General features: G+C 38.5%; 1 protein-coding gene across 1 annotated transcript in view; it reads right to left on the bottom strand.

The window, feature by feature from the left end:
- xylt1 (xylosyltransferase I) overlaps positions 1-26636 on the bottom strand; it is a 295672-nt gene that overhangs the window by 78616 nt on the left and 190420 nt on the right. Inside the window, exons 5-8 of the mRNA XM_062032690.1 lie at positions 22316-22396; positions 19363-19579; positions 18913-19089; positions 1130-1395 (exon numbers count right to left, since the gene is read on the bottom strand). Of these exons, the coding sequence (XP_061888674.1) occupies positions 1130-1395; positions 18913-19089; positions 19363-19579; positions 22316-22396 (741 nt within the window). The remainder of the gene's footprint in view (positions 1-1129; positions 1396-18912; positions 19090-19362; positions 19580-22315; positions 22397-26636) is intronic.

The raw sequence follows: 26636 nt of genomic DNA, 5'->3' as shown, positions 1-26636 counted from the left end.
AAGACTTTTAAAGTAATTTTGATAGTAGGCTAATATAGCTAAGATAGATAGATAGATAGATAGATAGATAGATAGATAGATAGATAGATATATAGATAGATAGATAGATAGATAGATAGATAGATAGATAGATAGATAGATAGATAGATGGATGGATGGATGGATGGATGGATGGATGGATGGATGGATGGATGGATGGATGGATGATGGATAGATAGATAGATAGATAGATAGATAGATAGATAGATAGATAGATAGATAGATAGATAGATAGATAGATAGATAGATAGATAGATAGATAGTACTTTATTGATTCCTTCAGGAGAGTTCCCTCAGAAAAAATAAAAATTTCAGAAGCAGTGTACAGAATTGAGAATACATTTAAAAAGTAAAAATAAAAAATTGGGTGTTTAAATGGAAATACAATAGAAAATATAACAATAACAATACAAATAAAAAGCAACAATAACAATAAAAATATAACAGCAAAAATAAGAATATAACAAGAGAAACTAGGCAGTAGTGACCATGTTATGAACATGTATTGCACTTTTAAAGATGTTTTGCATCCATAATATAGACACTTACATCATGTGTTGCCTTCATTTTAACACTTCTAGGCTTTTCATTTTTTGCGGTTCCGAACAGATTTTTTTTAAAAATATTTTTGGTCCAATATGGCTCTTTCAACATTTTGGGTTGCCGACCCCTGCACTATAGACATAAAACAACTCAATGTAATGGGAGAAGCAAACCAGTTAAGGGACAATTAGGGGGCATTTTTAGGCCTAAAGCATCTTTGTATTGAACCTTTGCATATTCTAATTTATCTTCTTCACATTTACTGAAAAGCAAACATGTGCATGTTTTGTTCAGTTCGCTTAGCATATATTGTCCTACATTGGATTAGTTGTAGCATGTACAAAATCAATAAAGTGGTCCCTATACTTCAATTCGTCTGTATGTGTCCCTTGGTGTAAGGTTTTGGACACACCCGGCCTAGTGTGAAAAACCCATGATGCGGTGCAGTTCAGCACCACTGCAATTTACAACCACCGTATCCAACAGATTTACATCAATAGACCTGTGTGTGTTCAATGGTGTGTGCGTGTGTCTGCGAAAATCTTACCTGCAGCTGTGATCCATCGGGTTGCCCTGCAGCGAGGCAGCCGCGCGGGCCAAGCCCAATCTTGCGAAGGAATGGTAGTAGGTGAGCTGTGTGTCAGACAGACTGGCCACACCATCTGGCTCGTCGTACGCGTTTTCCCAGTAAGAGTTTAGGCCCGGTGTTCCTGTTGGAAACGGTCCAAACAGGTAGGCGTCCAGATGGTTGACTATCTCCTGGTTCACGCTGGCTTCGAACTTCCTGGCGAAGAAGGTGGGACGCACTGTTTGCTGCAGAGGGATGAGATAAGGTGAATAAGGGTTGGTTGCGGGCCAGTTTGACAAAGGAGCACACGTCTGTGTAAGGCAGTGTTTTTCCACCTTTTTTGAGCCAAGGCACTTTTTTTTCATCCAGCAGAAAACATTAACAAATTAAACTCAGCAGCCGATTCTGACAATAAAAAGTCGTTCTCGCAATTGTTGGATATGAATTCAAACCATATCAAACCATTCATCACTATAGCTCTTGTCTCAAAGTAGGTGTACTGTCACATCACGCCGTGACTTATTTGGAGGTTTTTTGGTGTTTTCCTGTGTGTAGTGTTTTAGTTCTTGTCTCGCGCTACTATTTTGGTCTTGATTGTCATGTCATGTACGGATGTACTTTGAGGACGCCGTCTGCTGCTCCGCACGCTGTAAGTCTTTGCTGTCGTCCAGCATTCTGTTTTTGTTTACTTTGCAGCCAGTTCAGTTTTAGTTTCGTTTTGCATAGCCATGCCTAAGCTTCAATGCCTTTTCTTAGTGGCACTGGCCTTTTGTTTATTTTTGGTTTAAGCGTAAGATACCTTTTTACCTGCACACTGCCTCCCGCTGTCGTCTGCATATTGTGATCTTGACAAACCATGTTCCCGACTTCCACAGAGCAATTAGCTACCTGCTGCCACCTACTGATATGTAATAGTATTACACGGTTACTCTGCCAAGCTCTAAACAGCTCAGACACTCAACAACGGCACATTTGCGGATTATAATTACTGGTTTGCAATAAATATTTTTAACCCAATTAGGTGAAATTACATTATCTCCCACGGCACACAAGACAATATCTCATGATACACTAGTGTGCACAGTGGTTGAAAAACACTGGTGTAAGGGATGTGGGCAGAGAAGGAACACAGAGGGTAGAGGAAAGCAGGACATTCCAGACTATAAGCAGCTACTTTTTCCTACACTTTGAGCCCTGTGGCTTATAAGAAGGAGCAGCGAATGAATTGCTTTTTCTTCGCTGACGGCCATAATAACAATAAAAAGACCCACAAAAAAAAAAAAATGCTCACTGAAGTTGCTGCAGTGTCCTTCCATTTAGTTCAGTTAATTTCAGTTTCAGTTTATTTGGAACATGCATACGATACAATGTACTGCAGGGGTCACCAACGCGGTGCCCGCGGGCACCAGGTAGCCCGTAAGGACCAGATGAGTAGCCCGCTGGCCTGTTCTAAAAATAGCTCAAATAGCAGCACTTACCAGTGAGCTGCCTCTATTTTTTAAATTGTATTTATTTACTAGCAAGCTGGTCTCGCTTTGCCCAACATTTTTAATTCTAAGAGAGACAAAACTCAAATAGAATTTGAAAATCCAAGAAAATATTTTAAAGACTTGGTCTTCACTTGTTTAAATTAATTCATTCATTTTTTTACTTTGCTTCTTATAACTTTCAGAAAGACAATTTTAGAGAAAAAATACAACCTTAAAAATTATTTTATGATTTTTAAACACATATACCTTTTTACCTTTTAAATTCCTCCCTCTTCTTTCCTGACAATTTAAATCAATGTTCAAGTAAAAAAAATTTTTTTATTGTAAATAATAATAAATACATTTTAATTTAATTCTTCATTTTAGCTTCTGTTTTTTCGACGAAGAATATCTGTGAAATATTTCTTCAAACTTATTATGATTAAAATTCAAAAAAATTATTCTGGCAAATCTAGAAAATCTGTAGAATCAAATTTAAATCTTATTTCAAAGTCTTTTGAATTTCTTTTAAAAATTTTGTTCTGGAAAATCTAGAAGAAATAATGATTTGTCTTTGTTAGAAACATAGCTTGGTCCAATTTGTTATATATTCTAACAAAGTGCAGATTGGATTTTAACCTATTTAAAACATGTCATCAAAATTCTAAAATTAAATTACTAATGATGTTCCATAAATTATTTTTCTAATTTTTTCTAATTTTTTTTTTCAAAAATTAGCTAGTTTTTCTCTTCTTTTTTTGGTTGAATTTTGAATTTTAAAGAGTCGAAATTGAAGATAAACTATGTTTCAAAATTTAATTGTCATTTTTTTCGTGTTTTCTCCTCTTTTAAACCGTTCAATTAAGTGTAAATATCATTAATTATTAACAATAACATAGAGTTAAAGGTAAATTGAGCCAATTGGCTATTTCTGGCAATTTATTTAAGTGTGTATCAAACTGGTAGCCCTTCGCATTAATCAGTACCCAAGAAGTAGCTCTTGGTTTCAAAAAGGTTGGTGAGCCCTGATGTACTGCATCACACATTTCCAATTGTTTCATTACAGCAAGTCCGAAAAGGAGTAGGAAAAAGATGAGCTTATTTAATCCTACCCCTTTTCATACCATAGCAATTTTATCCAATTTCCTTGTTCCTTGTAATAAATAAATAATATACCATAGTAAGCATACAATACAATACTTTGTTTTTAGTACTTTCAACAAGTTGTTGTTGTTGCGTCTTCTAATCGTTCATAGCTATTTTACTCGTATGGATTCTTCATTCAACACTCAATGCAATGTTTGTCCTTTTTACAATATAATTAAAACTGTTTACACTTACTAAACCGTCCAACGGGTGATGTCTGTAAGAGTGTTTTTCATGCACATTTGTATGCGCTTTCGTAATGTATTCAATCTAGTGTCGTTAGCCTTAATTCGTATTATTACCTTATAATGGCATTATTTTTGTTTTGTTTCAGTTTCACAAATCCCTCAGGAAATTCACCAAGATGTCACCGTGGAGTTTTTGAGTCTGTTTAGCTAAGTGGAGAGTTAGCTTTCCACAGCACTCCCAACAGGTGTAAAAGAAAGGGCATCTCTATCCTCCTTCAAAACCGCACTAAAAGAGCACATCCAGGCAACTTCAACCCTAAACTAACACCCTCCACCTTCCGAATCCCTCCTCCCCGGATTGTAAATAATCAAATGTAAATAATCAAATGTAGATACTTGTTATTATGCTTTCTGATCTCTCTCTCTCTCTATGTGCACTACTTGCTGTACATATCCTACCAAGTCAGACCTACACTGTTCCAATGTCCATTTCTCTGATGATGCAATTGTTGATGACTGAAGTGCTGATATAAACCAAACCTAACCCCCCCCCCCCCTCCACATCCCACACCCCCGATTGTAAATAATGTAAATAATTCAATGTATATACTCTGATGATTAACTTGTGTGATGACTGTATTATGATGTTAGTATACTGATCAAACAAAACAGAAGTCATCGTCATGGACCCATTAGCTGCGGAAGCGAGCTCTCTAATAAGCTAATCCTACCGCCCTAATGCAACTGAGATAGGCTCCAGCACACCCCGCGACCCCGAAAGGGACAAGCAGTAGAAAATGGATGGGATGGAAGTCCTCTGTGACGTTTTGGTGAATTAACAAGACTGTAACAAAACACTTAGTATATTAGCAAATGCTAACAACGCTAGCTTGAGTACATTACGCTTCAGTAAGTATGAATGGTTTTAGTTGCATCGTAAAACTTACAAACTTTGCTCGGAGTGATGAATGATGAATCCATACGAGTAGAAAAGCTACGGGCGACTAGAAGACAGAATGGCACTTGTACTTCCGGTTCAATTCACTAAATGTGTGCACCTGAAGTGAGCAAACTAGTTCAAAAGAGGGCGTGATAGCACAAACAATAACACACCTTTTCAGTGTCGGTTGAAAAATATTTGTTGCAATCAAAACATTATAGCCTTTAGGGAAGAAAAATCTATAAATTAGCTGCACCGTTTTATAAGCAGCGCAGTTTAAACTGTAGGAAAAAAGTAGCAGCTTATAGTCCGGAATTTACACTATTTGTTGCAGGTTGATGAATCTGCATTCACTGGAATAAGGCATCAATAGCTTCTTCTTTTTTTTGTCCAGTTACTACTGTGTAAATTAGCACCGGTGCTATTACAGAACCGGGTTTTGGTGCCCATTCCAAGCTACAACAGGCACCCACAGCAAAAGAGATATGTCATTCGGCAAATCCATTTTGTCAAGCGTCAAACTGATGCTACTGTGGTAACTCAAAAAAAACAAAAAAACGAGGGCACCGATTAGCGCCATTTGAGCAGATAGAGGCGGCAGCTGTGGCTGCCGTTATGAAGTCATAAAAGCGAAATTGCAAGCTTGTAAACCATTGCAGTTCTGAAGAAGATTAGGGAGGATCCCGCCAAAGCAACACTTTTCTCAGGACTCCTCAACTTTTTTTTATTTGAATAAGGGAACAAATGGTTTGTTTTGCTGCCAGGCTCAGGATACAGTTACTAATACAGTTACTTTTACACCACAAAAGGACTACCTTTACGTTGCAGGCCTAGGTGGCCCAGATCAGATTTTTTTTTAATCAGATTTTTTCCATCTGACTGTTTACACTGCAAATAAAATGTGATTTTTATCAGACTCCTGTTACGGCGCAAGCACATGCCACTGCACATTCTGCATTGAGCCCCTCGGAGCGCACCTCGGGGACACACCCACGTCAGATCAGCTCCATCTCCTTTAGACTTGGGCTTCCTTTTTATTGTCCTTCAAATTTGAACTTTACAGTACGGATAAGAACAAAGTTTCGTTGCATTAGCTCATTGTAGTGCAGGATAAAATAGCAATAATGTGCAGATATAAATATATAGATGAGTGTACAGATAAATATATTGCACTTTTTCATATGCATCCACGTTTATGGATGTATGTTATATCGCAGGCCTGGGCAATTATTTTGACTCGGGGGCCACATTTAGAGAAAAAAACGTGTCTGGGGGCCGGTATATCTATTTTTAGGAACACTAATACAAAACCTCACAATAATGTCTGATTGACTGCTAAAAACGTTATGACAGACCGCCTTAAAAAACGTAATGGAATTTTAAATGTTTCTATGAAGGATAAAATACTGAATATTGACAAAATATGAAAGTCACACCCCCTTTCGATCGACATATTTTACAATCAAGTGAAACATGAAATATGAACGCGGAGGGTACAAAATAAACCCACCTACAATCTCATATTATATATATATATCATATCTAAGACTTTGAAAAATGTGTACATGCCTTTATTACCAGTAGGCTAGACTATTGTAATGGTCTCCTTGCAGGTCTTCCCAAAAAAACTGTCAGGCAGCTACAGCTTGTTCAGAACGCTGCTGCTAGAGTTCTGACAAAGACCAAAAAATGTTAGCACATTACACCAATTCTTAAATCCTTACATTGGCTCCCTGTACATCAGATAATTGATTTCAAAATCCTCCTGCTCACATATAAATCACTACATGGTCTAGGGCCGAAGTATATCACTGATATGCTCCCACTATATAAGCCCTCTAGATCACTAAGATCTTCTGAGACCAATCTGTTAGCGGTTCCAAGAGTAAACTCAAATCAAGGGAGATCATCATTCAGTCACTATGCAACAAATAGCTGGAATAAACTTCCTGAAGATGTCAGACTTTCCCCAACTCTTGACTACTTTTAAAACTAGACTGAAGACTTTAATCTTTTAACTTTAAGGTCTGCAATGTTTTTATTTTTATTGTCTGCATTTTAATTTTGATTTTATTTTCTTTCATTTCACTTTGTTGTCTGTGAAACACTTTGAGTCTGCCTTGTGTATGAAAAGCGCTATACAAAAAAAGTTTATGTTATGTTATGTATGTTCATATCTCTGATATTTGCTGAATTTCCCCCAGGGATCAATAAAGTACTTTCTATTCTATTCTATTCTATTCTATTCTATTCTATTCTATTCTATTCTATATATCACTCAGCTTTAGAACTTTGTTGTGAAAATCTCCTTCCGCGCTTGTGGAAACACTTCCCGCCCACACTGTTTGGTGCCTCGTCTGAGCTGCTGTGACGTAGATTACCATAGTAACTAATTAGATTACCATAGTAACTAATTAGATTACCATAGTAACTAGTATATCATCCATAAGCGCAGGTTCCAACCATTGAAATACTTTGTATAGTTGAAGAATTACGGTCATTAGAAAACATCACTGCACATCATAATGGCAGCTATAGTTTCCATCTTAAAGATCTAAAAAATATATTTGGGAATGTCCGGCGGGCCAGATTGAAAAGCTCAACGGGCCGCATGTGGTCCCCGGGCCTTAATTTGCCCAGATCTTTTATATTGTCTTTATATTCCAGCGAGTTAATCCATTTTTGGGAGGAATTGAGGGTATTATTATGACGCGCTCAAGAGTCTTATGGCCTGAGGGAAGAAGCTGTTACAGAACCTCAAAGTTCTGCTACGGAGGCTGCGGAACCTCTTTCTAGAGTCCAGCAGTGAAAACAGTCCTTGGTGGGGGTGGGAGGAGTCTCTGCAGATTTTCTGAGCCCTGGTCAGGCAGCGGCTTTTTGCGATTTCCTGGATAGGAGGAAGAGGAGTCCTGATGATCTTTTCCGCCGTCCTCGCCACTCTCTGCAGAGACTTCCAGTCTGAGGCACTGCAATCTCCAGTCCAGACAGAGATACAGTTGGTCAGTAGGCTCTCTATAGTGCCTCTGTAGAATGTGGTGAGAACGGGGGGAGGGAGCTGTGCTTTTTTCATCCGACGCAAAAAGTGCATGCGCTGCTGAGCTCTTTTTAGGGACCAGGTCATATTGTCAGTCCATCAGCAATCTGCACACCTGGGTCTGATGAGGGCGAGCAGTATAAAGACCAGTGGACCCAAGGATCTGGGCCAGAACGTAATCTTCTGTTGGTACCTAAATCCCCATTCCTGCGTGACGAGCTGTGCGTCTCGTCTTCCTCGTTAGTCCTCTCTGGTTCTCTGGCTGCACCCTTGGATCTCGACCCCTCACATGGGCACGGACCTTCTTCGCCCCGCATAGCCCCCGACTCTCTGCCTGCCCACGGACTGCCTTCCTGCTTTGTCTCTCCTCTCGCCCAACACATCACGGTAATACACAACAATATTTACACACATTGTCACACACACACCTTGGATCTAGTCACACTCCATTTCCCCCTGTTTAATTTATAGTATTGTTTGGTGATATTATTTATGGTTAATATTATATATATTGAAATATATATAATAAATACATAGAGCTTTGCTGCCTCCTTGTGGTTCTGTGCCGTCAACTCTTTCCTGCACACATAACAACTTCCGTGTAAACACGCATGTGGCTCCAATGTGGCCTCGACGTCACTTGCATGCGCAGTTCGCTAAAGTGAAAACAAAGGAAGTTGGGTTTTTTTTTAATGAAAAAAATGTTAAGTAATATAGTGCATGAATGGATGTATATAGTGTAATATATTTGGCAGGACTCTAATCTTTTTATGGCTGTTAAGTAGAGGAGGCACAGACATCAGCATGGATCTAAAAGGCCCCTTCTACACTAAGCTGGCTAAGGTTATCCAGGCTATATCCCACCTAACCTTATCCTTGTCCACACACACAATGCCACCGTTTAAGACCCCCTCCCCCCTCCGTCCGCCGGTGCAACACGACCTAGTACGCATTTCTTCGGAATTAAAATATATATTCATAATTACATACAGCCTATAATTTTTTCACTATTGACAAGTGATGCACGGAGAATTCTGTTGTCTTAAATAGACTTTGCTCACAAAAAACGGATGTTGTGATGAAATATTTGCTTCGGCTGACGAGTGACGTAGCTCGTCCAAAGCTGCCAAAATAGTCACATACGCGTTGCATTGCGTTTAGACTGAAGTCACATTTGAAAAGATCAGATTCCAATCGGATTTGGACTACCTACTGATGTGGCCTGGATCTGATGCGAAAAGATTAGATTTGAAGCACTTTGGAGCCCAAATCTGTGTCACTTTAGGGAAAAAAAAATCAGATTTGGTGTGCAGTGTAAACGGGGCCATTGACACCTGGACCATTAAAAGAAAAAAACAAAAACTGTCCTTCTATAATGCCTTAATTCGCAGCAGCTTTTTCAGAAAGTTTCGCCAAATGTTACAATATTTTGAGGCTCAATAACATCAACTTGTTCTTTTATGATTTAGTTGCTGTCAATGTTTTAAGGAATAATGGAATACGAATAATGCGTTGATGTATTATTCATTTTATACAGCACAAATTTAAAAGTAGACACTACTGTAGATGGCAGTAAAAGCACAAACTAAAAGCGTAATGTCAAATTACTGTACTGCTTTAATTTATTATAACTAATAATAGTAATCATTTATCATAATTACAGAAGAAAACATCCCAAAGGCTTCCTTTAGTGGTGCAATTTGTGCTGCTCAGTTGTCAACATTCTTCATGTTTATGTTGTTATTTTAGTTTGATCATATTACGCCTATACTGGCTCACCTGCACTGGCTTCCTGTGCACTTAAGATGCGACTTTAAGGTTTTACTACTTAAGTATCAAATACTACACGGTCTAGCTCCATCTTATCTGGCTGATTATATTGTACCATATGTCCTGGCAAGAAATCTGTGTTCTAAGAACTCCGGCTTATTAGTCATTCCCAGAGCCCCAAAAAAGTCTGCGGGCTATAGAGCGTTTTCTATTCGGGCTCCAGTACTCTGGAATGCCCTCCCGGTAACAGTTAGAGATGCTACCTCAGTAGAAGCATTTAAGTCCCATCTTAACTCATTTGTATACCCCAGCCTTTAAATAGACCCCCCTTTTAGACCAGTTGATCTGCCGTCTCTTTTCTGCTCTGCCCCCCTGTCCACGAAGGAGAGGGGGGGGCACAGATTATGTGACCACAGATGACGCGATAGCTGTCCAAAGTTGGGACCCAGGGTGGACCACTCATCTGTGCATCAGATGGGGACGTCTCTGCGCTGCTGACTTGTCTCCACTCAAGATGATCTCCTGCTGGCCCCACTATGGACTGGACTCTCACACTATTAACTAGATCCACTATGGACTGGGCTCTCACAATATAATGCTAGATCCACTCGATGTCCATTGCACCGGTCGCCCGGGGGGGGGGGGGGGGTTTCTCATTGTCATCCCATTGGGTTTGAGTTTTTTCTTGCCCTGATGTGGGATCTGAGCCGAGGATGTCGTTGTGGCTTGTGCAGCCCTTTGAGACACTCGTGATTTAGGACTATACAAGTAAACTTTGATCGATTGATTGATGATTGATTTCATGCTTAAAAAGTGTTTGTCCATCTTAAACATTCATTTATGCCCCAACACATTTACTCATTTAACAGTTGAACGTTTAAGTCTCAGCTTAAAACCCACTTTTATTCTCCGGCTTTTAAATCGGCGTGAGTTTTGTGGTCCTCTTTGTTTTTTATTGTTTTATTCTATTTTATTGATTTGTCTTTTATTGTTTTATTCTATTTTATGAATTTGTCTTTTATTGTTTTATTATATTTTATTGATTAGTTTTATTACAAATGCCTGTATTTCAATTACTTTTTTATTGTTTCTTTTTATGAGCAGCACTCTGGAAACAGTTATGTTGTTAATAGCGCTGTATAAATAAAGGGGATTGGATTGGATGATTCGAGTACATTTCAATATATTCCCATTTCCATTAACTACCATGGAAAGTTTACTACTTGGAACATTCTTAAAACTTTGCAAATGCATAAGTGCAAAGTAGCATGATGCTAGTCATTAACTGCACTCTTCACACTTTGTGTACTTGTATGTTCCTTTCACCTATGCCTATTTCACCTTCTCCGTCTGTGCTACTGTTGCTTGTTTAGCTCGAGGTGCATCAAGAAATCTGCCGCCTCCGCAGACTTTTCTTTTCAGCCACAGACACAAAACTATTATTCAATAGTTAGCCAGCACCTCGAACCTTGGTGCAACCCACCGAAAAAAAGAGAAGATCAAATGAACTTTTGGCACATTTTTTTGTGGAATTTAGCTCTTTCTCGGGTTGCAGCTGTCATTCCATGCAGCCAGCGGTCTTTCACGTGGCACCAGATGATGTATATGTGCGGTTGCAGCGAATAAATGGAACGTGTAGGTGGGAGATATTGGTGTTCCCAGAACTTGTGGGTTCTGACATGCCCGTTGGTGCTGTCATAGCCAGTCTTTCCCACGTACTTCCCAAATGCACAGTGAAACCACGTTACTGCTGGGACTGTTCTGATCAGGGTTTTAAATGAGTGGGATTTGGCAGATAACGGTAACGATCACATACATTAACTGTGCATTTTAAAATTTATTTATGTTGAGTAATATTGTCTGTTTAAAAACTACCATTAGGACTGTTTCTAAAAACATTTGTGAAAGAATGGGCCGCTCTCAGGAGCTCAGTGATTTCCAGCGTGGAACTGTCATAGGATGCCACCTGTGCAACAAATCCAGTGGTGAAATTTACTCGCTCCTAAATATTCCAAAGTCAACTGTCGGCTTTACTATAAAAAAATGGAAGAGTTTGGGAACAACAGCAACTCAGCCACAAAGTGGTAGGTCACGTAAACTGACAGAGAGGGATCAGAGGTTGGGAGGTTGCCAGGAGAACGGTACATTTCGGACTGCATTGTGCCGAGTGTGAAATTTGGTGGAGGAGGAATTATGGTGTGGGGTTGTTTTGCACATTCTTTATTGTCGTGTACATTCTGGGTGTCTCATTCAGTAAAAAAATTGAAAATTCTATTCCGTTTTTTTAAGGCGGTCTGTCATAACGTTTTTAGCATTCAATCAGACATTATTGTGAGGTTTTGTATTAGTGTTCCTAAAAATCCGATGTACCGGCCCACATAGGGATGATGTTTGATAAGAAATTATCGAGTTCGAGCCTATTATCGAATCCTCTTATCGAACCGATTCCTTATCGATTCTCTTATCGAGTTCAGATAGGTTGTTGTATATGGAAAAAACACACAATATTTGGTTTAACAAATCACTTCACATTCTCTACTGCTCGCTACTATAGTATTACCATATCTGAGTTATTGTGCAGAAATGTGGGGAAATGTAACCGTGTTACAAAAAAAATTAATTAGACTGATACATAATGTTGGATATAGAGAACATACAAACACTTTATTTATTGAGTCAAAAATATTAAAGTTCGATGATTTGGTAAAATTGCAAACAGCTAAAATGATGTGGAATTAAATGATGGAATGGATTAAGTAAAGAAGTTAAACATTGTACTGATATGATCCAGTTTAAGAGGTTGTTCAAATGAATAGTGCTTACAAAGTACAAAGAAGAAGAATTATGAGAAATACTTTCAACCTTATTGAAAATAAGATATATTGTTCATCTAAGTATATTAATAATGACTGAATTAATTAATTACATATTACAAAACTGTTGTATATACTAATTCACAAATATTTTATTATAAAAAGGTCAGTAAATGATTACGTTTGCGCGTGACGTCACGGGTTGTAGCGGACATTTTGGGACACCATTGTGGCCAGCTATTAAGTCGTCTGTTTTCATCGCAAAATTCCACCGTATTCTGGACATCTGTGTTGGTGAATCTTTTGCAATTTGTTTAATGAACAATGAAGACAGCAAAGAAAAAAGCTGTAGGTGGGAAGCGGTGTATTAGCGGCCGGCTGCAGCAACACAAACACGTAGCCGGTGTTTCATTGTTTACATTCCCGAAATATGACAGTCAAGCTTTACCATTGGCCTGTGTAGAACTGGGACAACAGAGACTCTTACCAGGAGGACTTTGAGTTGGATACGCGCTACCGTAAGTACGCAGCTGCGGCTTCCAAACATTTGATCGCTTGCCCGTACGTGCGTGCCGCTATGTGCATGTCACGTACGTAACTTTGGGGAAATATATGTGCTGGATGAACTTTGGTACTTTGGGCTGTGGGATTGAGTGTGTTGTGCGGGTGTTTGATTTGTATTGGCGGGTTATATGGACGGGAGGGGGGAGGTGTTTGTTATGCAGGATTAATTTGTGGCATATTAAATACAAGCCTGGTTGTGTTGTGGCTAATAGAGTATATATACTGTATGTCTTGTGTTTATTTACTGTTTTAGTCATTCCCAGCTGAATATCAGGTGCCACCTGCCTCTCACATCATCTTCCCTATCTGAATCGCTTCCACTGCCCTCTAATCCTTCACTCTCACTTTCCTCATCCACAAATCTTTCATCCTCGCTCAAATTAATGGGGTAATCGTCGCTTTCTCGGTCCGAATCGCTCTCGCTGCTGGTGGCCATGATTGTAAACAATGTGCAGATGTGAGGAGCTCCACAACCTGTGACGTCACGCTACTTCCGGTACAGGCAAGGCTTTTTTATCAGCAACCAAAAGTTGCAAACTTTATCGTCGATGTTCTCTACTAAATCCTTTCAGCAAAAATATGGCAATATCACAAAATGATCAAGTATGACACATAGAACGGACCTGCTATCCCCGTTTAAATAAGAAAATCTCATTTCAGTAGGCCTTTAAATGTTTTACTTGAATGCACGTCATTTGTTTGCTCGAAACTTTGTAACAGTGATAATAGTTTGTCCCGCCAGGGTGTATTTTGAACTCCAATCACTTTTCAAGTAACCATGCACTGTTAAGGTCAAGGCGCATATGTGGTCTCAATACTTTAAATTGTGTGCTCAATCCGCATTCATACATGATTGATGCAATCATTTTAATGTAGTTAATTTGTGAACATATTTACTGTACTTATAGGTTTATGATCCCTCTGTAATGAGTCTCTGACTATACAGCATGGCTCTTACAGCCATGCCAGTGAAGGCATCTGTGTCTTTGCATGCCTTCCAGACCCACAGGCCATATTCCTATCATTTTTTATTTTTTACAAAAGTCTACGGTAATGTTCTGGTCTCCAACTCCCATGATGTGAAGATTCAAAGGAAATTCAGATTTTGTGCTCAGTGGGATATCAAGTCCTATTAATAGTGAGGCCCTGGCACGCTCCAGCAAAGCCTGCTTTTGTTCCCTACTTTATGCCCAGGGATGGACTTCACTGATACCAGGGTGCCAACCAAAGCCGGCAGCTCTGCCAGGGAGCTGTGGTAATGTGTTGGCAGTAAAGCGCCAGGAGAGCGAGGCGAGACAGGCGGCAGACCAATCTGGCAAAGAACCTCAGTTCTGTGGCTTTGACTGCTATGTGAAGGACGGGCGTCACGGTTCAAAAAGTACAGGACTTCGAGAGGTATTTAACTGTGGCAGAACATTTTCACTTTGTACCACAACTGTTATTTTTCAGGAGCTTATTAAAAGTCTAACAGTGATCCTGATTTTTGACAGGCTCTCGGGGTCACTGCCACTCACTCGCTTCCATTTTCAGAAGCTAACTGTCCCATTTCATCTCTTAATACCCAAGGCAAGAAGAGTCTAATTACTTTTAAAATGTTCACTTTCTGGGTCACACAAACTGAGATATAAATGTCTCCTTATTGATTAGAACGGCGTTGGGAACGCTCTGATGTGGAGGACAAACCCTGAGGGGCAGAGAATCAACTAATAAGGTGTGCGCTTGTCACCTGTGGGCATTTTGTTGATGAGACTTTCATCTGAAACTCAAAGATCCCAAAGTTTGACTCTTTGCGTCTTCTTTTTTATTCAATACAACAGCTAAAGGGGAAATGTATTAAGTCTTCACAAATAATTCAATTAACTTGCTTCACAGTAGTATTTCAGGGGTATATTTATTTAATATGCTTGTAAAATATGATGTTGTTGTTTTGTTGTTTAATGAAACATGTCCAGAAACAAGCAGGGGTCCCCAAACTTCTGACTCTGGGGCCGCATATATATATATATATATGTATATATATATATATATATATATATATATATATATATATATATATATATATATATATATATATATATATATATATATATATATAATACACACACACACACACACACATATATAAAAAAAAAATATATATATACATATACATATATCCATCCATCCATTTTCTACCGCTTGTCCCGTTTGGAGTTGCGGGGGTGCTGGCGCCTATCTCAGCTGCATTCGGGCGGAAGGCGGGGTACACCCTGGACAAGTCGCCACCTCATCGCAGGGCCAACACAGATAGACAGACAACATTCACACTCACATTCACACACTAGGGCCAATTTAGTGTTGCCAATCAACCTATCCCCAGGTGCATGCCTTTGGAGGTGGAAGGAAGCTATATATACATATACATACATATGTATATATATATATATATATATAATATATATATATATATATATAATATATATATATATATATATATAATATATATATATATATATATATATATATATATATATATATATTATATATATATATATTCCGAGCACGATGATGTCCCGTAATCGATGAAAAAATGCCTATTTAGACAATATGATTTGCCTGAGTGGCTAGGAGACACCGAGAGTAACGAGCGGTAGAAAATGGATTAAAAATTACAGATTTAAAAAAATAATAATAAAAAAACAAACTTGGGACTTCCCGCGGGCCGGATTTTGGACGCTGGCGGGCCGTAGTTTGGGGACCCCTGTACTAAAGGTTTGCGGGTATTAAAATACTTTCAAACTTGATATGAAACTTGAATCTACCAAACTGGTGCGCATAAGATTGCATCTCTTAACCCCTGATTTCCACACGATGCGGAATGCCAGCAAAACGTAACCGCCACGGCAATCTCCACCGCCGTTTGGTAAAATAGAGCAGCTTTTTCTCACAAATCCGTGAATAATCATGTGAAAAAGTACCGTAACTTTAGCAATTAGAGAGTTCCGGTCGGACAGTTTTTCACGGGACACATTTCCGGCGTTGTTGTTGCACTAGTGAGCCACGGATGAGGAGATGCTGCTCCGTTTTTTGTTCACAACCAAAGGAGATATAATAATGTAAGAAGTTTGGTAATTGTAGTCCTCCTTTATCTTGTGTATAAGACAACCTTAAGTATGAACATCTGGCCTTCTTTCCACACCATATAAAATGTGATATTATTGTATGTATTTTCTTAAACCAACTTTTATTAATTAGGACAGGCATAATTTTCAGTATATAATTAACTGCTGGCAGTATACTCATTTTTACTATGTTCACCCGACCCCAAAGTGATATTTGGAGACGTGACCAGCGTTCCATTTTGGATTCTATCTTATTTTTTAAATGTTTAAGATTTAGATCTCTACTTGCATAAAGGTTTGGTGTAATATGTAGTCCTAGATATATGATTTCTGCCTCTTTCCATTTAATTTTGGAGTTCTGAACCTGTGATTTCTCCGTTATTGATTGAAGTACAGTCTGAATGTCATTAAAACAGTTAGCTCCATCTTTTGACACTTTTTCCACTCCCGTCCTTGCACGCTACACCGCTACAACAAAGATGACGGGGAGAAGACGCTGTCGAAGGTGAGCCACGTAAATAAGACCGCCCACAAAACGGAGCATCCTGAAGCGACTGTCAGAAAGCGGCTTGAAGATAATCTGTAAAACATAATCCATGCAACATTTTGACCAAAGAACCACCATTACATGTTATGTAGACCACAAGGAAGTGTTTTCCATTTAGAAAAAAAAAGAATAATAATATGACTCCTTTAATGCGCCCTATATGAAAAAAGATTGATTATAGACCATTCATCGGCATTACGCCTTATAATCCGGTGCGCCCTATGGTCCGGAAAATAAGATGTATAGAATAACTGGTCGCAACATTAGGTACACCTGCCCATTTTGGGATTTATACAGGAGCTGAATAAAAACAGCTGCATTTACCACAACTAAATGTCCAAAAAAGAACGTCCACCACACTGTGGTGTCACACTGTATCCATATATTAAAGAAAGACTCCAAAACACAGCGGTCAGAGGCAATCAAAACTGTGTTAAAGCTCACGGCCAAACGCTTTGGCATTGTTTAAAACGTGTGTCCATTGTAACAACATTTATACGTCAGAAAAGAGGAAAATAATCGGTAACACATTAGTATGAGGAACATATTCACCATTAATTAGTTGCTTATTAACATGCAAAATAGTAACATATTGGCTCTTAATTAGTCATTATTAAGTACTTATTAATGCCTTATTCTGCATGGCCTTATTATATAACCAGTATAACCCTAACCCTATCCCTAACCCTCTAATCGTAACCCTAACCCTAACCAAATAACTCTAAATTAAGTCTTTGTTACTTAGAATATGTTTCCTATACTAATGTGTTACCAAATAATCATATGTCCCCTTTAAATAAATCAACATTTATTTTGGAAATAAATGCCACTTTAACTTGGTAAAAGACAATAACTAGTCAATGATGTTTTATTTAAAAGGATAATTTACATCTTATTTATTAGATAATTATGAAGAAATGAAGAATTAAAGGTGAATATGGTCCCCATACTAAAGTGTTACCATTCATGTTATTGAAGTCATTCGTACTTTACTCTTTATGTTATTAGTTATGCAATATTGTATTTAGTTATATTTATGTATTATAATTAAGAAATACAAATAATATAAAGATAATGCTTAAATGGAAAACAATAATCATTAAAAGTTTTTCTAACAAACTTTTAACGAAGTGATCACTGCAAACTCATGCGTTGTTCGGCTCTGCTCACTTGGACTGGAGTTTGAGCGGCATGTATTTCTCGTTGTCAATTCCACAAATCTTTCACTTTTCCGCCCTTTTTGATTACCTCTCTGAAGACACGTTTATCCTTTCCGCGATTTGAACGGTTTGTACAGCCGAAAAAGACACAAAAATAGGGCTTTTTTTTTTTTCGAAAAAGGATAAATGGCGCCTAGTACCCATTGCAAACAGAGCTAGCTTGACCACCACCAGTACTCATTGGGCGGGACTTGAGCCGGACGTGACGTCAGTAACATCCCAACAATTTACGGTTCTTATAAAGAACTCATTTTAGATGGGGGGCCACAAGGACAAAAATCTACTCCCAAGTGGGCCGGACTGGTAAAATCACGGCATGATAACTTAAAAATAAAGACAACTTCAGATTGTTTTCTTTGTTTGAAAATAGAACAAGCACATTCTGAAAATGTACAAAATCATAATGTTGTTGGGGTTTTTTTTTTACACTTACATGTTGCACTTAATAGTATTCTATTTATTTCTGAATAAATTATGTGTTAATGTTCATCAGTCAACTCCTTGGTGTTAATTTTCAATCTATCAAGATAAAAAAAATAATATCACAATCAAATTACAGGATGTTATTTATGTAGTTTGCTCATTTTCCTCGACTGGTGTACTAACATCATGTGGTTTATGTTTTTTTTTTACATATGTAGCATCATCTACAAAGATACAAATAATTGCTATTGTGACATCTAGTGGACACATTTAGAACAGCAGTTTCTTTCATTCAAAAATTGTGGCAATTTTTTTTAATTTTTAGCAAACACATTCGGTTAAAACCTGTTCGGGCCGTATGTTTGACACCCCTTGTTATAAAGTAAACAACTGGTTAAATTAGTGTTATTCAACATTCTCAGGAAAGAAAATCACATTTGTGACCATGGGCCCCTTTTCTTACCAGTGTGACTGACTTTGTGTCAGTCAACTTCATCAATCATTGCAAGGGAAAAAAAGAGAAATTAATGGACGGTGTTATTATTACCTGGAAGCGGTGGAAGTCCACAGGCTTGAAGTCATTAGGGGAACACCCGCACCAGTCAACAATGTGCTTGTACTGGCATTTACAACCCAGTTTACGATTCCAGTTGGTGATGCGCAGGTTGTTATCCACCATGTTCTCACAGTGGGCACTGTTCTCCAGCACGGTGTGAAAAAACGACTGGGGACAGAGACAAGAAAGTGTGAGGAAGACACATTAAAAAGTGTGCATTGTGTTTTTCACCCCTTCTAGTACACAAGGGGAAACAAGTAGCAGCAGAAAAATGTAGAATCACAGCAGCTTGTGATGAAAATGCAATTCGCCAAGTGAGATCTTTTAGTTCTCACCAATCCTTGAATGCAGTCGGGATTCACATATTGCTTGCACTTTACCATTTGAAGTATTTTTCCTGTCACGGAAAAAAATCTGAAATGTGTCGAATGAGTGCGTTACCTCGGCAGGCAGAAGAGTGTAGGCGTAGAAGCGCTTCATGTTAGTGACAAGATCGTCCTTGGAGTTGATGACATATTCCACAAACATGCGGTTCAGGAGGAACCAGTCGGAGCCTCCGTCCACAGAGATGCCTTCTGGGATTTTGCGATCGCCCAGCCTCCACATGTGGGTGTCGCACTCGTAGAAGAGACGATCCAGGCCTTGTTTGCGAATAAACCTGATACAAATAAGAGGAAATCGATGGTTAGTATATCATCAGATAACCACCTGAAAACTGGCATACTCTGCAGGGGACTAGTGTTGTCCCGATACCTATATTTTGGTACCGGTACCAACATTATTTCAATACTTTTCGGTACTTTTCTAAATAATGGGGACCACAGAAAATTGCATTATTGGGTTTATTTTAACAAAAAATCTTAGGGTACATTAAACATATGTTTCTTATTGCAAGTTTGTCCTTAAATAAAATAGTGAACATACAAGACAACTTGTCTTTTGGTAGTAAGTAAACAAACAAAGGCTCCTAATTCAGTCTGCTGACATATGCAGTAACATATTGTGTCATTTTCCATTCTATTATTCTGTCAAAATTATTAAGGACAAGTGGTAAAAAATGAATTATTAATCTACTTGTTCATTTACTGTTAATATCTGCTTACTTTCTCTTTTAACATGTTATGTCTACACTTCTGTTAAAATGTAATAATAATTTATTCGGTAACACTTTAGAACAAATTCTAAGTAACAAAGACTTAATTTAGAGTTATTTGGACACTAGGGGAATATATAAGGGTTAGGGTTACTAATAAGCAATAATTCTGAGGTTATCGAGGGAAGACTCTTAGTTAATGACTTACTGGTTGTATAATGAGGCCTTGCAGAATAAGGCATTCATAAGTACTTAATAATGACTAATTAAGGGCCAATATGTTACTAATTTGCATGTTAATAAGCAACTAATTCATGGTGAATATGTTCCCCATGCTAAAGTGTTACCATTAATTTTATTGAAGTCATTCAAATTTTACTCTTTATGTTATTAGTTATGCAGTATTGTATTTAGTTATATATATGTATTATATTTAAGAAATACAAATAATATCAAGAAAATGCTTAAATGGAAAACATTAATCGTTAAAAGTATATCCAACAAACTCATGCAAACTTATGCGTTGTTCGGCTCTGCTCACTTGGACTGGAGTTCATGTATTTCTCGTTGTCTTTTCCACAAATCTATCACTTTTCCGCCCTTTTTGATTACCTCTCTGAAGACACGTTTATACTTTCCGCGATTTGAACGGTTTGTACAGCCGAAAAAAAACACAAAAATAGGGCATTTTTTCTTCGAAAAAGGATTAATGGCATCTAGTACCCATTGAAAACAGAGCTAGCTTGACCACCACCAGTACTCATTGGGCGGGACTTGAGCCGGACGTGACGTCAGTCACACCCCAGCAATTTATGGTTCTTATAAAGAAAATGTTCCCCATACTAGAGTGTTACCATTTATTCTTCTGTTGTCTGATACTTTACATTAGTTTTGGATGATACCACAAATTTGGGTATCAATCCGATACCAAGTCGTAACAGGATCATACATTGGTCATATTCAAAGTTTTCATGTGTCCAGGGACATATTTCCTGACTTTAGAAACATGATATGAATTGTTTTTAAAAAGGAAAGAAGATGTTGTGATGCCAAAAAATATCGAGACATCTATACCAAAATATTGGTATCGAAATATCTGTACTTTTCAGAGGCGGTATAGAACCGAATATGATTCATTAGTATCGCGGTACTATTCTTTGTTTTTAGTCTATTTCCTTGGTCAGAGTTACACAGAAAAATAAACCTGTGGAGCAAAACACACATTTTACAACCAATAAATGTAATTTTATCCGTAAAATTGTATTCAATCATTTTGATACCACAAATATACGTTTGTAAGGTCACAAGTACCTTCGGGTGTAATTGTCTTCACACATACCAGAGGATATTAAACCAATAGGTCACAAAGCATCTTTTTTTCTCAACCTGTGTTAGTATGTTACAATCACTGCACAGCAAGGTGGTGAAAACCTGTCAAAGAAGCTTCATCGCTGGTTGTATATGCATTTTTATACTTTGTATGCTGGTTTATCGGGTTTGTTTAAGCCGGATGATTTTAGGTTGTCCTGAAGAATTTGGAGGTATCATCAGCCCGGAGGTTGGGTCTTGGGCGCAGTTAGGTGTTCCAACAGGACAATGACCCCAAAGTGGTAAAGGAATGGCTAAATCAGGCTAGAATTAAGGTTTTAGAATGGCCTTCCCAAAGTCCTGACCTAAACGTGTGGATAATGCACCAGTTCTGTCAAGAGGAGTGGTCAAAAATTCAACCAGAAGCTTGTGGATGGCTACCAAAAGCACCTTATTGCAGTGAAACTTGCCAAGGGACATGTAACCAAATATTAACATTGCTGTATGTATACTTTTGACCCAGCTGATTTGGTCACATTTTCAGTAGACCCGTAATAAATTCATAAAAGAACCAAACTTCATGAATGTTTTTTGTGACCAACAAGTATGTGCTCCAATCACTCTATCACAAAACAATAAGAGTTGTAGAAATTATTGGAAACTCAAGACAGCCATGACATGATGTTCTTTACAAGAGTATGTAAAGTTTTGATCGCGACTGTATATTTGAAAGAACACAGCCATGCTGAGAAAACAATCAAATATTGCAACGTGGCGGGAAAACGTACTTAGTCATGTTGAGTCATGCATCTGTGTGGTTTGGAGTGTTTTTGCCTACTGTGCTATTCGACGCCTGGTTGGCCATCAACGAGTGGCCACAGAAAAGTTACAGCAGTTGAACTACTTCAGCACGATAACAATACTAATTCATGATTCATGAAGTCACAAATGTGACATTGAAGGTGGGCCACAGGGTAAATGAAAGGTTGTTACCTGGCGTTGTCCCTGCCATGGGACTTGATGAAGTTCATGTCTCTGTATTTGGACAAGAAGGCCACCAGCTGGTTATTGGTTCTGAAACAGAAGAAAAAGGTGTACTTTTTTTATGTAAAAATGCAGGGTGACATTGTGAAAATTGATTTGGCAGCGCATACACAATGTCTAAACCTATAAACGTTTATGGGTGCTATAAAATCTCAAATGCATTTTATTGTGAGCAAGTTCGGTTTTGAGTACAGTGGTACCTCTGTTTTCATTGGCAATCCGTTCCAAAGGGTTCGACAAAAAACCAGATCGTCCAAGAATGGAAGCAATTGATCCCATAGGAAAAAATATAATCCAGACACCCCAAACTATGAATGTATTATAATATTAATTGGTAGTGACTAATGACGTAAGGAACATTAACAAGCTAAATATGCAGGCCTGCTCCTGGCTTGCTCCCAGTGTGTCCTGCAGTCAATATATACAAAGAAATTCAGTTTATTTGCCGAAATGGAGGCGATCACCACTGTGTTACATGGCCTTTCCTTTTAACTACGTTTGGGAACTGAGGAGACACATTTTTTAAGCTTCTCAGGTGGAATTCTTTCCCCTTCTTGCTTGATGTACAGCTTAAGTTGTTCAACAGTCTGGGGTCTCCGTTGTGGTATTTTAGGCTTCATAATGCGCCACACATTTTCAATGGGAGACCGGTCTGGACTACAGGCAGGCCAGTCTAGTACCCGCACTCTTTTACTATAAAGCCACGTCGATGTAACACGTGGCTTGGCATTGTCTTGCTGAAATAAGCAGGGGCGTCCATGGTAACGTTGCTTGGATGGCAACATATGTTGCTCCAAAACCTGTATGTACCTTTCAGCATTAATGGCGCCTTCACAGATGTGTAAGTTACCCATGTCTTGGGCACTAATACACCCCCATACCAATCACAGATGCTGGCTTTTCAACTTTGCGTCTATAACAATCCGGCTGGTTCTTTTCCTCTTTGGTCCGAAGGACACAACGTCCACAGTTTCCAAAAACAATTTGAAATGTGGACTCGTCAGACCACAAAACACTTTTCCACTTTGTATCAGTCCATTTTGGATGAGCTCAGGCCCAGCGAAGCCGACGGCGTTTCTGGGTGTTGTTGATAAACGTTTTTCGCCTTGCATAGGAGAGTTTTAACTTGCACTTACAGATGTAGCGACCAACTGTAGTTACTGACAGTGGGTTTCTGAAGTGTTCCTGAGCCCATGTGGTGATATCCTTTACACACTGATGTCGCTTGTTGATGCAGTACAGCCTGAGGGATCGAAGGTCACGGGCTTAGCTGCTTACGTGCAGTGATTTCTCCAGATTCTCTGAACTCTTTGATGATATTACGGACCGTAGATGGTGAAATCCCTAAATTCCTTGCAATAGCTGGTTGAGAAAGCTTTTTCTTAAACTGTTAAACAATTTGCTCGCACATTTGTTGACAAAGTGGTGACCCTCGCCCCATCCTTGTTTGTGAATGACTGAGCATTTCATGGAATCTACTTTTATACCCAATTATGGCACCCACCTGTTCCCAATTTGCCTGTTCACCTGTGGGATGTTCCAAATAAGTGTTTGATGAGCATTCCTCAACTTTATCAGTATTTATTGCCACCTTTCCCAACTTCTTTGTCACGTGTTGCTGGCATCAAATTCTAAAGTTAATGATTATTTGCAAAAAAAAAAAGTTTATCAGTTTGAACATCAAATATGTTGTTTTTGTAGCATATTCACCTGAATATGGGTTGAGAATGATTTGCAAATCATTGTATTCCGTTTATATTTACATCTAACACAATTTCCCAACTCATATAGAAACAGGGTTTGTAGATACATTGTGATGAAACGAAATGAAACGTTATTGTCATTGCTAGAGATGTATACCGAGCAACGGTATTTTTTGGTACCGGTTCCTAATTGGGTGGGGCCGTTAAAATTCTGGACTAATGATATGGCTATCGCTACTTTTTTAATCCAGCTGAATTTCGTAATTATGACACGCATGGGCTGTCACAGTTATTCAGGTGCCGCTGCAAAGCATGAAAAAAACATAGCGGAACAGCTAATAGGAATCAAACTTCCGGTTAAAAGGTTTCCGGTGATACTACCCATTTTGGTATTAATCCAATAACAAGAAGTTACAGGATCAAACATTGGTCATAAATAAAGGCCGTATTTCCTGACTTTATGCACAATTTTAAAAATTACAAAAGATTTTGAGATAATAAAAAATATCGATGCAATCATTGTAGTATCGACTGAATACGGCTCTTGTGCTTGGTATCGTTACAGTCAATGTATGTAAATACAAAACCCAAAACCAGTGAAGTTGGCACGTTGTGTAAATCGTAAATAAAAACAAAATACTGTCACGACTTGGTTCTTGGGTTTTGTTTCTCCGCAAGGCAACGGAAAATTGGCACGGGGGCAAGACGTGAATTATGAAACATGATTTAATATTAACACTCAAAAAAAGAATAAACAAAAGGAGCGCACAATGGCGGAAGTACAAAAACTTGGCTATGAAAATAAAACTTGCACAAAAGACAGAAACTATGATCAATGAAACAAAAACACTAACTGTGGCATTAATAAACAAAACTTACTTGACAAGGAACTGTGAACATGACATGAAACAGAGTGATGAAAAAGTGTGAGGTCGCCAGGACGAACAACAGAAACAGACACATTTAAATAGTGACATGATCAGTGAAAACAGGTGCGTGACTCAAAACGTGAAACAGGTGCGTGACAGGACAGGTGAAAACTAATGAGTTGCTATGGAAACGAACAAACAAGGAAGTGCAACCAGGAACTAAAAAGAGTCCAAAAAACAAACACATGGCCAAAACAAAAACATGAACAACAGACATGACAAATACAATGATTTGCAAATCCTTTTCAACCTATATTCAATTGAATAGACTGCAAAGACAAGATACTTAACGTTCGAACTGGTAAACTTTGTTATTTTTTGCAAATATTAGCTCATTTGGAATTTGACGCCTGCAACATGTTTTTAAAAAAGCTGGGACAAGTGGCAAATAAGATTAAGAAGATTGAGGAATGCTCATCCAACACTTATTTGGAACATGCCACAGGTGAACAGGCTAATTGGGAACAGGTGGGTGCCATGATTGGGTATAAAAGCAGCTTCCATGAAATGCTCAGTCATTCACAAACAAGGATGGGGTGAGGGTCACCACTTTGTGAACAAATGCGTGAGCAAATTGTCGAACAGTTTAAGAACAACATTTCTCAATAAACTGTTGCAATCTATGGTCTGTAATATCATCAAAAGGTTCAGAGAATCTGGAGAAATCACTGCACGTAAGCGCAAAGGCCGAAAACCAACATTGAATGCCCGTGACATTTGATCCCTCAGGCGGTACTGCATCAGAAAGCGACATCAGTGTGTAAAGGATATCACCACATGGGCTCAAAAACACTTCATAAAACCACTGTCAGTAACTACAGTTTGTCGCTACATCTGTAAGTGCAAGTTAAAACTCTACTATGCAAAGCGAAAGCCATTTATCAACAACACCCACAACTGCCGCCGGCTTCGCTGAGCCCGAGCTCATTTAAGATGGACTGATACAAAGTGGAAAAGTGTTCTGTGGTCTGACGAGTCCGCATTTCTAATTGTTTGTGGAAACTGTGGACGTCGTGTCCTCCGGACCAAAGAGGAAAAGAACCATCTGGAGTGTTATAGGCGCAAAGTTCAAAATCCAGCATCTGTGATGGTATGGGGGTGTATTAGTGTCCAAGGCATGGGTAACTTACACATTTGTGAAGGCACAATTAATGCTGAAAGGTACATACAGGTTTTGGAGCAACACATGTTGCCATCCAAGCAATGTCTTTTTCATGGACGCCCCTGCTTATTTCAGCAAGACAATGCCAAGCCACATTCTGCCCGTGTTACAACAGCGTGGCTTCATAGTAAAAGAGTGTGGGTACTAGACTGGCCTGCATGTAGTCCAGACCTGTCTCCCATTGAAAATGTGTGGCGCATTATGAAGCCTAAAATACCACAACGGACTGTTGAACAACTTAAGCTGTACTTCAAGCAAGAATGGGAAATAATTCCACCTGAAAAGCTTCAAAAATTGGTCTCCTCGGTTCCTAAACGTATATTGAGTGAGGCCATGTAACACAGTGGTAAAAATGCCCCTCGACCAACTTTTTTGCAATTCTAAGTGAATGATTATTTGCAACAAAAAAAAAAAAAGTTTCTCAGTTCCAACATTAAACATCTTGTCTTTGCAGTCTCTTCAATTGAATATAAGTT

Source organism: Entelurus aequoreus, linkage group LG22 (assembly GCF_033978785.1).
Source record: "Entelurus aequoreus isolate RoL-2023_Sb linkage group LG22, RoL_Eaeq_v1.1, whole genome shotgun sequence".
Taxonomy (NCBI): Eukaryota; Metazoa; Chordata; class Actinopteri; order Syngnathiformes; family Syngnathidae; genus Entelurus; species Entelurus aequoreus.
This window is presented reverse-complemented; position numbering and strand designations above follow the sequence as displayed.